Here is a 13,817-nt window from a genome sequence, read left to right on the forward strand (position 1 = left end):
CGTGGCTGAGACTCATCGAACTTTCGCTTGTGAGCAGAAGTTGTAGACGTAGAGGAAACCATTGCGAAAGCATCCCCCATGATTACCAGCGTCTCCGATGGCGCGCTCCTTCCTCATGGGGGCCCTCTCTGAGGGCACTCTCGCCTTAGGTGTTTGTTCACACCTCAGGCCACACCTCCTGAGAAACGGACAGAGGGACCAATCAGCACGTTAGAAGGTACCAGATCGAATTATCACACCTCCGTGGGCCTGGCCTGTACCAGGGGGTACATACGTGTCCTACCTGTCTAGGGTTAGGTTAGTGTTGTTTAACGTCCCGTCGACAACGAGGTCATTAGAGACGGAGCGCAAGCTCGGGTTAGGGAAGGATGGGGAAGGAAATCGGCCGTGCCCTTTAAAAGGAACCACCCCGGCATTTGCTTGAAACGATTTAGGGAAATCACGGAAAACCTAAATCAGGATGGCTGGAGATGGGATTGAACCGTCCTACCTGTCTACCCACGGCGGGGAATTACGCGTTACCCCATCACCGTCTACGCGTGGGTCGGCCTTCAGACACGCGCAAGGAAGGAAAAAAGAAAGAAAAAGGGAGGAACAAAGAAAGGGAAGAAGAGGGGTCTCAAACGACGCAGCGGAGAAGAATGTGAAGAGAAGAGGCAAGGAAGAAAGAAGGACAAAGGGAGGACAGAGACGTTCCAGCATAGAGAGCAAAGAAGTGAAACAATGTATTACAGTTACAAGCTTCCATCTCCGGACGTAGGTACGGAATATACTCCCAAAGAGGGAGAAGGGGAAGGAAAGAGGCGGTGGGGAGGGGAGATGCATGTGGAGAAGGAAGGTATGCAGCCCGGAAAGGAAAAAGAGTCGCACTAGCTCGGGGTCCCGTGCTCGCCAACCACGTATCCACAAGAGAGTTGTGGACCTCCTGGGGGCTATTGCTAAACTGTTGGCCTAGTCTGATTAATAAGTAAGAGACATCATCATGACAGACTACTGTTTCATAATCTTTACTTCCGTGTCAAAGGAAATACGAATGTGAGGCAACGGAAGCTTATCGCTAACAATTGTGTAAGTTTGCTTTCTTCTGGGTATCCTCTGTCTGCCAAAAGCTAAGGTTTAGCCATGACAGGATTATTAATTATTACGAATCCTCTGACGCTTTTTAGGTAGTAGTTCTCTACGGGTATCAAGAGGCATTTCTTCACTTCCTACTAGAAGGGCGTAAGTTCGTGGCGACGTCAATGCTTCTAGGCACCACTACCTACTTGCCCGATATTGAAGTACACTTAGTTTTTGCAGTATACGCTATACAGAATTTGCTAAAAGAAAACTTCTGAGACCATTCCAGAGATTATCACTCTGTACAACAAGATGGTGAGGATGTCCAGTTGGGCTACTCTCTATGCTCGACTGGCAGCAAGTAAAACACCGAGAGCTTTTCCTGTTTTGTACCAATATGATTAACGTGTTTGATCAGGATAGTCTGTCGTCCGGAAGAAGCCCCAATACCTAAACCGATGCAGGAATGTTAAATTTAAAAGGTCTCACAGCTTACTGTATTCGTTGCGTACTTTCGGCATTTTTTCCTAAAGAAAACCACAGATTTGGAAAGTGGCAGATTGAGACCTTTCCTCAGGGTCGACTGATAATAGGTCAGCTACATTATTCATCTATGAGCGACGCTGTTCATAAGCAGCAGACGCTGTAGATATGAAGATATCACATGTGTATTTTAGCACATGAACAGTGTGGCCAAATACACTATATGATGAAAAGTATCCAGACAACCCCTAAAACATACGTTTTTCGTATTAGGTGCTTTGTGCTGGCACCTACTGCCAGATACTCCATATCACCGACCTCAGTAGTCATTAGACATCGTGAGAGAGCAGAATGAGGTGCTGCGCGGAACTCACGGACTTCGAATGTGGTCGTGTGATTGTGTGTCACTTGTGTCATACATTTGTACGTGAGATTTCCACACTCCTAAACATTCTTAGGTCCACTGTTTCCGATGTGATAGTGAAGAGGAAATGTGAAGGGACAAGTACAGAACAAATGTGTACAGGCCGACCTCGTCTGTTGACTGACAGACACCCACTCAACCAATATTTGAATATTGCTCATCAGTTTAGGATCTGTACCACATATGAATGACAGTGGAAGTGGAGAAGGATTTAATTTAGTAAGTACAAAAGCATCCTGGAGACGATCACAGAGTCAGAGGTTCAGTTCCTGGCTGGGTCGGGGATTCTCTCTGCCCGGGGACTGGGTGTTTGTGTTGTTCTCAACACTTCATCGTCATTGTCTTCATCACTTGTGACAGTGACTAGATTGGATTGTGAAAAAAACGGACTGTGTAAAAATTGGGACTTTGTATGGGCAATGATGACCACACTTGAGCACCCCAAAAACCAAACAACATCATCATCATCATCATCATCATCATCATCATCATCGTCGTCGTCGTCGTCGTCATCGTCGTCATCATCATCATCGAGATGTTCAGCCAACTCTAGCAGAAGGCACAGCAAGAGAGGTCTTTCGCATCACAGTGTGGTCTACTGTTGAAGTTCTGAGTTTGCATACCTAGACAAGTCAAATATATTCCTTCCATCCACCCAAACACCTCGGACAAGACCACTAAGGTACAATTAGGAAGATTCGGGCCACATGTATGCTTACCATCAACCATTCTAGCCATAAACCATTTGCAAATTGAACAGGAAATGGGAGAAATGATAGCAGTACATTCTCTACCTGCTCGAAAGTATTCGGACACTCCTATGCAAAGGGGAATTGACAGTTTCCTGTCACAAGAGGTGGATCTACCTGTATAAAAGGAGGTGGAGAGTATTGCATTGTCAGTAGAAAAGCAAACATACAGAACGGGTCAGTCAGGAGAACTGCAAATTTGAACTTGGTCTAACACTGGGTGTCACCTGAGTAACAGGTCTATCGGAAACATTTAAACCCTTCCATGGCCATCAATAAAGTTCACAGTTGGTTATAAGACTGTGAGGTGGAAACATGAAGGAATGACCACAGCTAAATCATGAGCAGACAGACCGTATGTACTGACTGATAAGGACCATCTAGCAGTGTGGACAGTGTTTGTAAACTGTCGCATGAAATCATCAAAAGAAATCAATCATAAGCCCCAAATTGTTACCAGCAATCCAACCAGCATGACTACTGTGTGTAGAGAGTTAATAGAAGTGGTTTACAATGATCGAACAGCTCTTCGTAAGCCACATATTTCTGTAGTTATCGCTAAGCAACACTTGATGTGGTGTAAAGAGTGATGAAGTGGTGTAAAAAGTGACATCACTGGACAGTGGACAACACGAAATGAGCAATGACTCAAGATGGGTGATGTGGAGTGATGAATCACACTATACCCTGTCAAAATCCGATGAAAAGTTTTGAGTTTGGTGAATACCTGGACAAAGTTACCTGCAGTTATGTGTACTGCCAACAGTCAAGTATGGATATGGTGGTGGTGTAACAGCGTGGGGTCTTTAACACATTTTACAGCATTGTGTAGTGTGTACAGTAGAGGAACAGTTAGATGATGATGACTGATTGTGTGAGAATGACAAATGCAGCCTTATCATAAAGTAGCATGTATGAGACAATGGTTTGTGGACAATAATATTTTTGAAATGGACTGGCCTGCCCCAAGTCATGACCTGAACCCTACAGAACACCACTGGGATGAGTTAGAATATTGACTTTGCTCCAAACCTCAACATCCAAGGACCTCTCTGGATCTGTTAATTAGGAAGAATGGGCTGCCATTTCTCCACAGCCCTTCAGACATCTCACAGGAATTGTCCCCGGTACAGTTCATACCGCCATAAAGGCAAAGGTTGACATGTACCACATTAATGTCCACTAGTAGATGTTCATATACTTTTGATCAGATTGTGTTAAGTATCCTCAGTTGTACACCATAAGATGGTTTGTGAAGTATATATAGATAGATAAAGATACACATCGCAGCACACAAATAAACTGCACCATTTGAGGACCTTTCTCAAAATACACTGCAATCATCATGTTTTTCACTTCTCCAGTTTACAAATAAGGACTAACAATGTAAGTATTCAGCAAAGACACTTTTCTATTCCCTGTTAATTTGGCAACCCACAGAAGTTTCTTGTCCTTATTAAGGAAAGCTGGTAATTTCTGAGTTTTACAGAATGTTTTCTGCTTCAGTGTGTTGCACTATAGTTCACTATCAGCCTTTTAGGCTCAGGGCAAGTCTCTTCATATTTGTTATTACCGCTATCTCACTCACAGAGGATGCAAGCTTGCTTTCTGAATACCTTTACTCATGTCACACCGTTCTCAACTGACATTCATTACAAGGACTTACCTGACACAGCAGTCATACTTCACCAGTTTTGATGCCAGACCTGTCTAGTAACTAAGCTGGTATTTTTGACACCTAATAAATATTCTATAACTCAATAAACTGAATAAACAATCAATATAAATGGAGCAAAAAGACATCAATGAGTATGTTACGACATTTCTGGGTAACGTGTGTCCTTAATTTAAGTATATGGTATGTTGCACAATATTAAGTCATGTAGTAGTACTAACCTTGCTGACTAGGAAATCCTTCTCATCAAAATGACGACCAAACATCTTCGGAGCTTCTCCGGGAATTGGCTCTATCTTGATGCATACTTCTTGGCCCTTGCGTGCACTCTCCACATTTTTATGGTTCACTTCAATACTTGTAACGATGCCCAAGTCGACAAACTGAAACATCAACAATAAAGTAGAGGTGAGACACGCTATAACAGATGAGTGTAGCGAAAAACAGCAGGAGAAATAGTAGGAGGGGTGAGTGTGGAATGGAAGTTAAAAAGCTATAGCACACAATATATTTATTTTTTATTTAATTGCTCACTCTCAATGCTCATTCTTCCATGGCATCTATCAAAGTATATTACACTTTGAGTTTATAAGCGTGGATGCCTCATACTGCTGTATGCATTACAAGTGACCAAAAACTTGAATATGATTGTCAGTCTGGTTGAAACGTATACAGTCTTTCATACTGCTCTTACCAATTTCCGAAAGAATTGTTTTTAAATTATATATTCAAAATCCTGTTTCAACTTTCTGGTATGTATCCCGCATCTGTTCATTCCATTCATTTCGCGCCCACAGTGTTTCTGTGTAAACTCTTATGGCCTGGAAATGTATTGCTGCAAGCATTGGCAAGTTCCAGTGGCTGTCAACGTAGGTGAACACGTGATGCGATTCGTGTGGCCAGGAATGTTGTCAAGCTATAATATCAGCGATGTGCAATTCCACTAATAGCCACAGCCTGTAAATTGAGCATTGGAAGTAGAGGCTGTGTTATGCAAAGGTGGTTTTCAGACGGCTCTTGCTTTCATTCAAGCTGCTTTGTAGAGGAACAGAGTATTCAGTTCAGGACTACTAAAAAATGCAAATAGAGCACACGGAAGAAACATACAAGGAAAATGGGTGTTGGTCACTATGCCAGGTCGTGCAACCATAGCTTCATTTTTTTTCTATTCCACTGTAACCACTGAATAGTAGTCTGCCATGCTGCGAAACTGATTCTTCCCATACTTGCAAAAAGAGGTCTAGTACTGAAAAAACACTGGTTCGAACAGAATAGAGCAACCCACAAACAGTGAAATTTGTGCTTAATTCACAATAGGCCTGGTCCTTATGCCTACTGCAAAACAAAACGACGCCTGGTGGTGTTGCAGACTGATGATGGGGTACAGAGATCCAGCCTGTCACCAGCGATGGAGGGTGGAGCTTTGACAAAGCTAGTCACTCATGCTGGTGAAACTCCACAAAAATCGTCAAACAAATGTCAGCCAAAGAACCCGAGACAAAAGCCAAAAGGCAATACATCAACAGTTCGTAGTAATAGACGGAAAGTCATCGAGTAAAACAGAAGTAATATCTGGCGTTCCCCAAGGAAGTGTTATAGGCCCTCTCTGTTCCTGGTCTATATTAACGACATAGGAGACAATCTCAGTAGCCGCCTTCGATTGTTTGCAGATGATGCTGTCATTTACCGTCTAGTAAAGTCATCAGATGATCAAAACGACTTGCAAAACGATTTAGATAAGATATCTGTATGGTGCAAAAAGTGGCAATTTACCCTGAATAAGGAAAAGTGTGAAGTTATTCACATGAGTACTAAAAGAAATCAGCTAAATTTCGATTACGCGATAAGTCAAACAAATCTGAAGGCTGTAAATTCAACTAATACAAATTGCGAATAACCTAAATTGGAACGATCACAAAGATAATATTGTGGGTAGAGCAAACCAAAGACTGTGATTCATTGACAGAACACTTAGAAGGTGCAACAGGTCTACTAAAGAGACTGCTTACACCACTCTTGTCCGCCTTATTCTAGAGTATTGCTGTACGGTGTGGGATCCACATTAGGTGGGACTGACGGATGACATCGAAAAAGTAGAAAGAAGGGCAGCTCGTTTTGTATTATCGCGAAATAGGGGAGATAAAGTCAGAGACATGATACGTGAATTGGAGTGGCAACCATTAAAACAAATGCGTTTTTCGTTGCGACGGGATCTTGTTATGAAATTTCAATCACCACATTTTCTCCTCCGATTGCGAAAACATTCTGTTGGCAACCACCTACATAGGGAGAAAAGATCATCACGATAAAATAAGATAAATCAGGGCTCGCACAGAAAAATTTAAATCGTTTTTCCCGCGTTCCGTTTGAGAGTGGAACGGTAGAGAGACAGTTTGAAGTGGTTCATTGAACCCTCTGCCAGGCACTTTATTGTGAATAGCAGAGTTATCACGAAGATGTAGATGAAGGCCCTGATCTCTTAAGACTAAGTAAACAATAAACGAATATTCTTCTGTAATTCTGTATGTATTCTACTAGCGTTTCCCAAACTGCAATTAATTCTCGGGAAGCCGGAATATCTTACAGCCAGTCTACAAGTTTAAGACCACGCCTGAGTGTGCTACAAGAACAAGAGGCTGTCGTAGGTATTACAGGCTGTTTATAGTCCATGCTTCCAGTAGATTCGACGCCAAGACTTGGAGACAGATCGACAAGGCCACAAAGCTGCATCGATCAGGCTCCTCTTTGCCATAAACATCTTCACTGTGATAAGTCTGATCTTTGAACTATTGTACATAAACGGTAACAATTTCATTCAAACAAGCAAAGAAGCCAGAGTATCCATGGGCAAACAAAGAAATACCACGATGTAATAAGAAAGGAAGGAAAATTAAGAGTATAAGGTAATTTCGGCGACAAGGTCATTCGATTCAGAGCGCTAACTCAGACTATAGGAGCTAAGGAAAAGAAAGCGACAATGTACTTTTCAAAGGAAGCTTCTGGCATTTGCCTTAATCGGCTTACCTAAACTATGGAAAAACTAAATATGGACGGCCGGACGGGAATTCGAACCACCGCCGTCCTGAATGCGAGGGTAGTATTTTACGACTGCACGGACGGGAATTCGAACCACCGCCGTCCTGAATGCGAGGGTAGTATTTTACGACTGCACCTCGCTCGGTGCTGTGATGGGGATGCGGTCGAAAACTCTAAACTTTCAGAATTTTCGTGAATGCCGAGATGGTCTGTCACGGTATTTATCATTCAGGTTTTAAACTGGACAGCCGTTTTACGCACATTCAAGTGCGGCATCTATGTTAGTCACCAGACTCGTCAAATTAAAGTTCTGTTTCTCGAAAAAGCTTGAGAAGCGCATCGTACTAGAGCGGCATTTCTTACATCTAAGTATGTCTTACAATAGTGCGAAAGATAAACACAGTAAAGACGAAAAACACAGTGACCCATTAGGTGTGTAGTTCTCTAGTCTGTAGAAGTTGGCCTTCTCTAACTTGAGCATAGTTGACTTTCGGTAGCCTTCATACTGCATGCTAAATGCTGCTGTTAAAGTTCTAAGAGTAGTGTAAGAAAAGCAATTAGACAGCCCTTTTTTTTTGTCCAGCAAAATTGTTCGGTGTCGTCGTTCCACAATTGGTAGCAGCGCTGAAAGGCTTCAACTGGTAGGGCCTTTAGCATATCAGTCACATTCCTTTGAATGCTCTCCACAGCCCCAAACTGACGTCCTTTTAAGGCATTCTTCTATTTTTTTCAGGAAAAGGAAAGTCACAAGAACTCAGACCAGGTGAGTAGGGGGAGGGGGACGGTGGCGTGTGAAACAACTTGAATGCCTTTTGAGATCAAAGATTTGATGATGGAAGTAACCACCTGTCTGCAATATGCGGTCTCGATCGATTCACCTTTTTCCTGAGCCTTTCAAGGGCATCTTTGCGCAAAGCACTTACTTGACAGTTTGTCCTGGAGGTCTGATCTCTCACGAGTAAGCACACGTTCGACGTTTTCCTCGGTTTTTGAAGTTGAAGGTCTCTGTGAGCGACGTTCGTGCTCTTTATAGGTAATGTTCCAAGTAAGCCTATCCTCAACTTTCCAAGGGCCACACTCGCGGATTTCCGAAGTTTGGAAACTTGATGACATAACTTTGCTCAGAAGTCCGCTATTCCATTTGCCTAACACACAACACAAACACAACTTCGCTGATGGCGCTCTTCGTGAGCTGAAACTCGGACTGAGCACCTGGATTCTGGATACGATGAACACACCGGCCTACACTAGTAAAACAACAAAGCGTTGCCAGATCGCTCGCAACACTGCGAGCGATATGGCAACGCTGTGTTGTTAGTTTCATTATTTTCCTCATACGCCTCGTATAGTCAACCAAGTGTCAGTGGGTTTCCCATTACGTCAGGAAAATGTTACCTTAAGATTAGACGATAAATATAGTACGAGAGGTATTGGGAAGACGCAGCACTTTGCGTGTACTGCAGGTAAAGGAAATTAGAAATTTAACAGGAAGAGAATTATCTCCAAATTATTCTCAATAAGCATTGTAATGACAATGAATTGCCAGGATATAATCGAATCGTGTCCGATCAAGTTTGCTTCGTATGTCAGAGATAAGGTTCCAGGCAGACAAATTTATTTCGCAAGTCGCATTTGAGGCTGAAACGCCAAACATTCGTCGCCACTGCTATCCATTCAAATTAAATGGAAGTCAGCGTCATCGATAGACTGTGTATGACGTGGCCTGCAAATAGAAACTTCATTTTCTGATTTGTGAGCACGGCTAACACTGTCTAGGCGGCCCTAATCAAATATTTACAGGCCCTGTGTTACAATGAATTTTTGGTTTATAAAACAATAAAAAGAAACTGAACAGTAGGATACTTCCATGCCTTCGAATGCTTCTGTCGCCTCTTTGAATCGCTCTAAAAATATATCTTTTACATTACCGGTACTGTTGTAACAACCAGCAAGTTTTTCATAGACGCTCTTCTCCGCAAGCATTTCCACGTTTTTACCATACAGTCTAATTACACAGTGTTTCGTTTAGTCTCAATTTCTTGCTTCAAGCCCATCGTCATCCGATACGTGTCATAAGTTTTCTTCATGAAACGGTCAGTATCTTTGGCAACGTATGTTGTGAAATAAACGACAGCAATCTCATTTTTCAAATCGTCTCATCGAAAATATGTTTAAGGACTGTGTTCGAAACACTTGTAATGCATGCATAATGCTGAAAGCTAGTTACAGTTCCACAGATCATCTGAATGATTCTTTAACCGAAATGATGTGGAACTGGTCTGTTTACAATGTGTACATGGTTAGTGTTAACATTAATTAACACATTGTATGCCTTGCGTATATTAGCGACTCGGTCAATGACAAACTCTTATTAAAATGCTGGGAAGTTGCTCATAAATAAAATGTTTCCTGCTTGCAGTTCTTAATACATTCATCAGATTCTTTTTTCTTAGAAATTTGAGTTGTCATCAATATCACATTGTGCAATGCCTGATCTTGATAGAAAAAGTAAGCAGCAATAGATGGGTAACAACTTTTAAGATATGTATTGTGTGTCTGCGCATATCTACTGTACCTGTACATGCATTCACACCTACAGCTTGAACAATGCTGGGCATCATTCTGACCCGTATTTCAGTGGATTCTCTTTCAATGTTGCGTGCTACTGTCGCAGGATGAGATAAAATATTCGAGACTTTCCCTATTCTGAACCGAAATTTACGAGCTCCTAACATGAAGCGCGAAATCGTCCCTCTGATATTAATGCAAACAGACGAAGGTCTCTGGCACATATTTCTACTCGCTTTTGAGGTACTGTAGCTTCCACTTAAAAAACGGGTTATGCTTCAAAACTTACACTTTGTTGTGTTCTGCAGACGTACCTTCAGACGTATAGCGACAGTCATTTTAGAACCCATTACTAAGATTTTTTTTCTTGTTTTGGACCATACTACCACCTCTGAAAGTGTCATACCCCCATTCGTAGCGACAACAGCACCGGTAAATGCAGTCCACTGTCAGAGAGATCAGTATGATTTTCGCTGCTAACTTTCGACTCGTTCCTTTCCACACCAGAGACCCTTATCTCAAATTGATACATTTGTCCGTCCTGATCTCCCCTGAAAGCCGGAGAGAGAGAGAAAAAAAAAGGTTCAAATAGCTCTGAGCACTATGGGACTTAACATCTGTGGTCATCAATCCCCTAGAACTTAGAACTACTTAAACCTAACTAACCTAAGGACATCACACACATCCAAGCCCGAGGCAGGATTCGAACCTGCGACCGTAGCGGCCACGCGGTTCCAGACTGAAGCGCCTAGAACCGCACGGCCACACCGGCCGGCAAGCCGGAAACATCAGTACGGAATCACTCTCTATATGCAGACATTTACGGACGCCAGAGCCTATAACTGGGACGCTCTGTGGCGTCGTTGGATGAAGTTTCCGGACGTGGGTTCCTACGTCAAACTGGGTAGTCCTCTCTGAAACCTCTGGAAGTGTGAAATACCTTGTACGTATTAGTGCTATTAGAGCCGTGTGATAAAGTTGGCCAACTGGAAACTGGGTTGAGTATGAAAACTATTTCACGAGCATAGGAGAGCAGGAAGCTGATCTGGGTTCACCGATTAATGTCATCCTCGCCGACGGCAGGGTAATAACGTCGTCAGCGAGTCTGCTAATAATTTTAGGTTATAATTCATATTTGCAATTGGTTTCTGAAAGCCTGTCAATCCTAAAGAAACTGTTACAACAATGGAACAATGTCAAAACCCTGATTTGACACATTTTGGAAGCTTAGGTCCATCTGGAAGTGACAATCCTGTGCTTACGTTCGTGATCATAATTCCAATACAACGTGATTGTATGTTTTACAGATCTGTCACAGATGCGATAGTGTGGTCCTGGTGGCCCATGTATCCGAACATCAAATCTGATTATTCGTCTTGGGGAAGAGGGTGGTGTCACACTGACCTAAATCTGGTGAATATGAGTTTTGTATAACTGTCATTTTAGTGCAGTCGAAAATTCGTAAATAATGTACGCTGTATATGGTCGTGCATGTCTTGCTACATAACCCATCTTTCGCACACCACTTCTGTAGACTTTTCTGCTGTAGCGCAAGTGCAAACATTTTACGGAACATTACGATACAATCTCTATTGTTGTCTGTCCAGCAGGGAAAAACTCTCTATGGACAATCGCATCAATGAGATCCGATCAACAGGGACATAATGTTACTCTTGAACTAAAGAGTTTTCATTTTGGTTCAGTTGAAGGAGGGCTTTTCCATTGTACCGATTGCCCCTTAGTTTCAGGATCGGAGGCATAAACCCAAATTCGGTCATCAGTGAAAAAAACTTTCAATGACATTTTGATCCTCTTAAAGCAGCAGTAAGACAAACTTCGTCGCGATCCGTCTCGTGTTCAGTTCTTCTCACTGTTCATTCCCGTGTACTATAACTTACTCCCTAGGTGTTACGCAGGTCCTGGATGATCTGGCTATGATCCTGCAATGTCAGATCCCCTTTTGAGATTTTTCTGGTGTGGTGTCTGTTGACAGACGATCGAAAGATCATCGTCATTGCTCGATGTTCGTCCGTTTAGCAACACTTATATAGTCTATAATCTGAAGAGCGAGCAGGTGTCTCAGACTCAGCTGTGAGGGTTCACTTTCACTAAATATTTAACAATATACGAAATATAGAAATTAGTAACTAATATAATTAATACAAGAAATGCACTTCGACAAAATATACTTACATCACCGCATCACATATCAACAGATCTCTGTACTGCGCGCACGCTGCAATAACTACTAGATGAGAAACTGATTCATAAGTCCTGTACATCTGCACGTAAATATCACACTGTACGGCAGGTACGGCGTTCTGCTGGGAAACGGGCACTTTACCCACTACAAGGCGTTGTCGCTATTATTTTACAGACAGGTTATATCAGTCTTAAGTCTGCGAGCGTTATCTCCAAACGCATGCTTCATCTGGTGCGATTCTGCATATGTTTTCCCTAGTTTGAAACAAGGCTTCATACAGACAGGCTGCTCTTTGAGGCCAGTTACCGACAAACCGCAAATTGACGGAACCGAGGCAATGGTAATAGTCTAACAACTACAGAAACTCACTCAGCTCGCAGCCGCTTGTCAAACTGATTCAATGTGGCTGTATGAGGTGAGACGCAGCGGTATTTCAGCGCACTTTTAACCATTTGAGCGCAAAATTCAAACTTACGGAGCTTTCTCGTATGACCTCGTGTAACTAAGAATTTTCGCGTAGGTTGTATGACAGATGGGTTCTTTGAAGAAGTGTCTCCCTCTCTTACGAAGGCTCAGCGCGAATCTATTCATTTACGTATCTTTAATCTCCATTAGGAGGAAACACCAAAACTGAGGCACACTTTGACATCTTATGGCCCAGACTGGGAAGAAGTAGCAACACAGCAGAACCTTCAATAGATTGCAACTCTAAGCTCTGCCAATGACACTAGAAAAGTTTAAAGTTGTTTAACTAGCTGACAAACAATAAGCCTACACTTGATAGACAAATACTACGACGTAAGTAGCACATACTTCCACGCATCTACTGCTATTACGTTTTAATTTCATCCCAAATTATCAGCAGCGAATAAAGATACTAAATTTTTTTAGAACACCTCTGACAATACCAGCGTCACGCACAATATTGCTGGCAGGCGTTGGAGCCGTAATACATTCCTGGACAACAGGATCTGTGTCCCGAGGGGTCCAAGAGTGATGCTTGTCCCTTATCGCAGCGAAAGTAGGCTACAGGGGCCTGCCGATAACCGCATGAATGGCGGCCGTTGTTGTGAATCGCGAGCTTTGTGGCGGGGCGGGGCGGCGCGGTGGGCCAGGTGTCGCTGCCTGGAACCGCGAACCAGCCGGCCGGCCGCGCGCAGCGCGACACATCCTGCCTTTTGTGTCACCAGCTGCGGGGGTCCCTCCACAGCCACTGCAGCGTGCGCTCCCATAAACACGTGGCGAGCAACTGCTAGACGCCACCGACACCCGGCCGAATTACAGGCCACGCTTTAATCTAACGCCAGTTTGGCGAGAAACCTACTGGGGCAAAACAAAAGAAATAACGAAACGATTTTCATCTCTCTATCGTTGTTGACGTTGGTAACTCAGAGCCGAAATGTATTTGATGTGTTAAACATTCCAGACTTCCCAGGCTACACTTCACTGACGATGATTTCGGAGCACACAGTCCATCATCAAAAACCAATCACATCTAATACAGAGGGTACATAAAGTCCGGCAATACTTTCAATTATTTATTGCACAAGAACTAAACATTGTGCAGATGTCATACATATTGCATTCTCAAGAGAAACTTTGAAAGTATTTTTACAAACA

General features: G+C 42.9%; 1 protein-coding gene across 3 annotated transcripts in view; it reads right to left on the reverse strand.

Moving 5' to 3' along the window:
• LOC126175441 (eukaryotic translation initiation factor 5B) overlaps positions 1 to 13,817 on the reverse strand; it is a 392,901-nt gene that overhangs the window by 60,937 nt on the left and 318,147 nt on the right. For all 3 annotated transcript variants that reach the window (XM_049922245.1, XM_049922244.1, XM_049922243.1), the window contains exon 20: positions 4,612 to 4,773. In XM_049922245.1, coding sequence (XP_049778202.1) covers positions 4,612 to 4,773 — 162 coding nt within the window. The remainder of the gene's footprint in view (positions 1 to 4,611; positions 4,774 to 13,817) is intronic.

Source organism: Schistocerca cancellata, chromosome 3 (assembly GCF_023864275.1).
Source record: "Schistocerca cancellata isolate TAMUIC-IGC-003103 chromosome 3, iqSchCanc2.1, whole genome shotgun sequence".
In the NCBI taxonomy this organism is placed as follows: domain Eukaryota; kingdom Metazoa; phylum Arthropoda; class Insecta; order Orthoptera; family Acrididae; genus Schistocerca; species Schistocerca cancellata.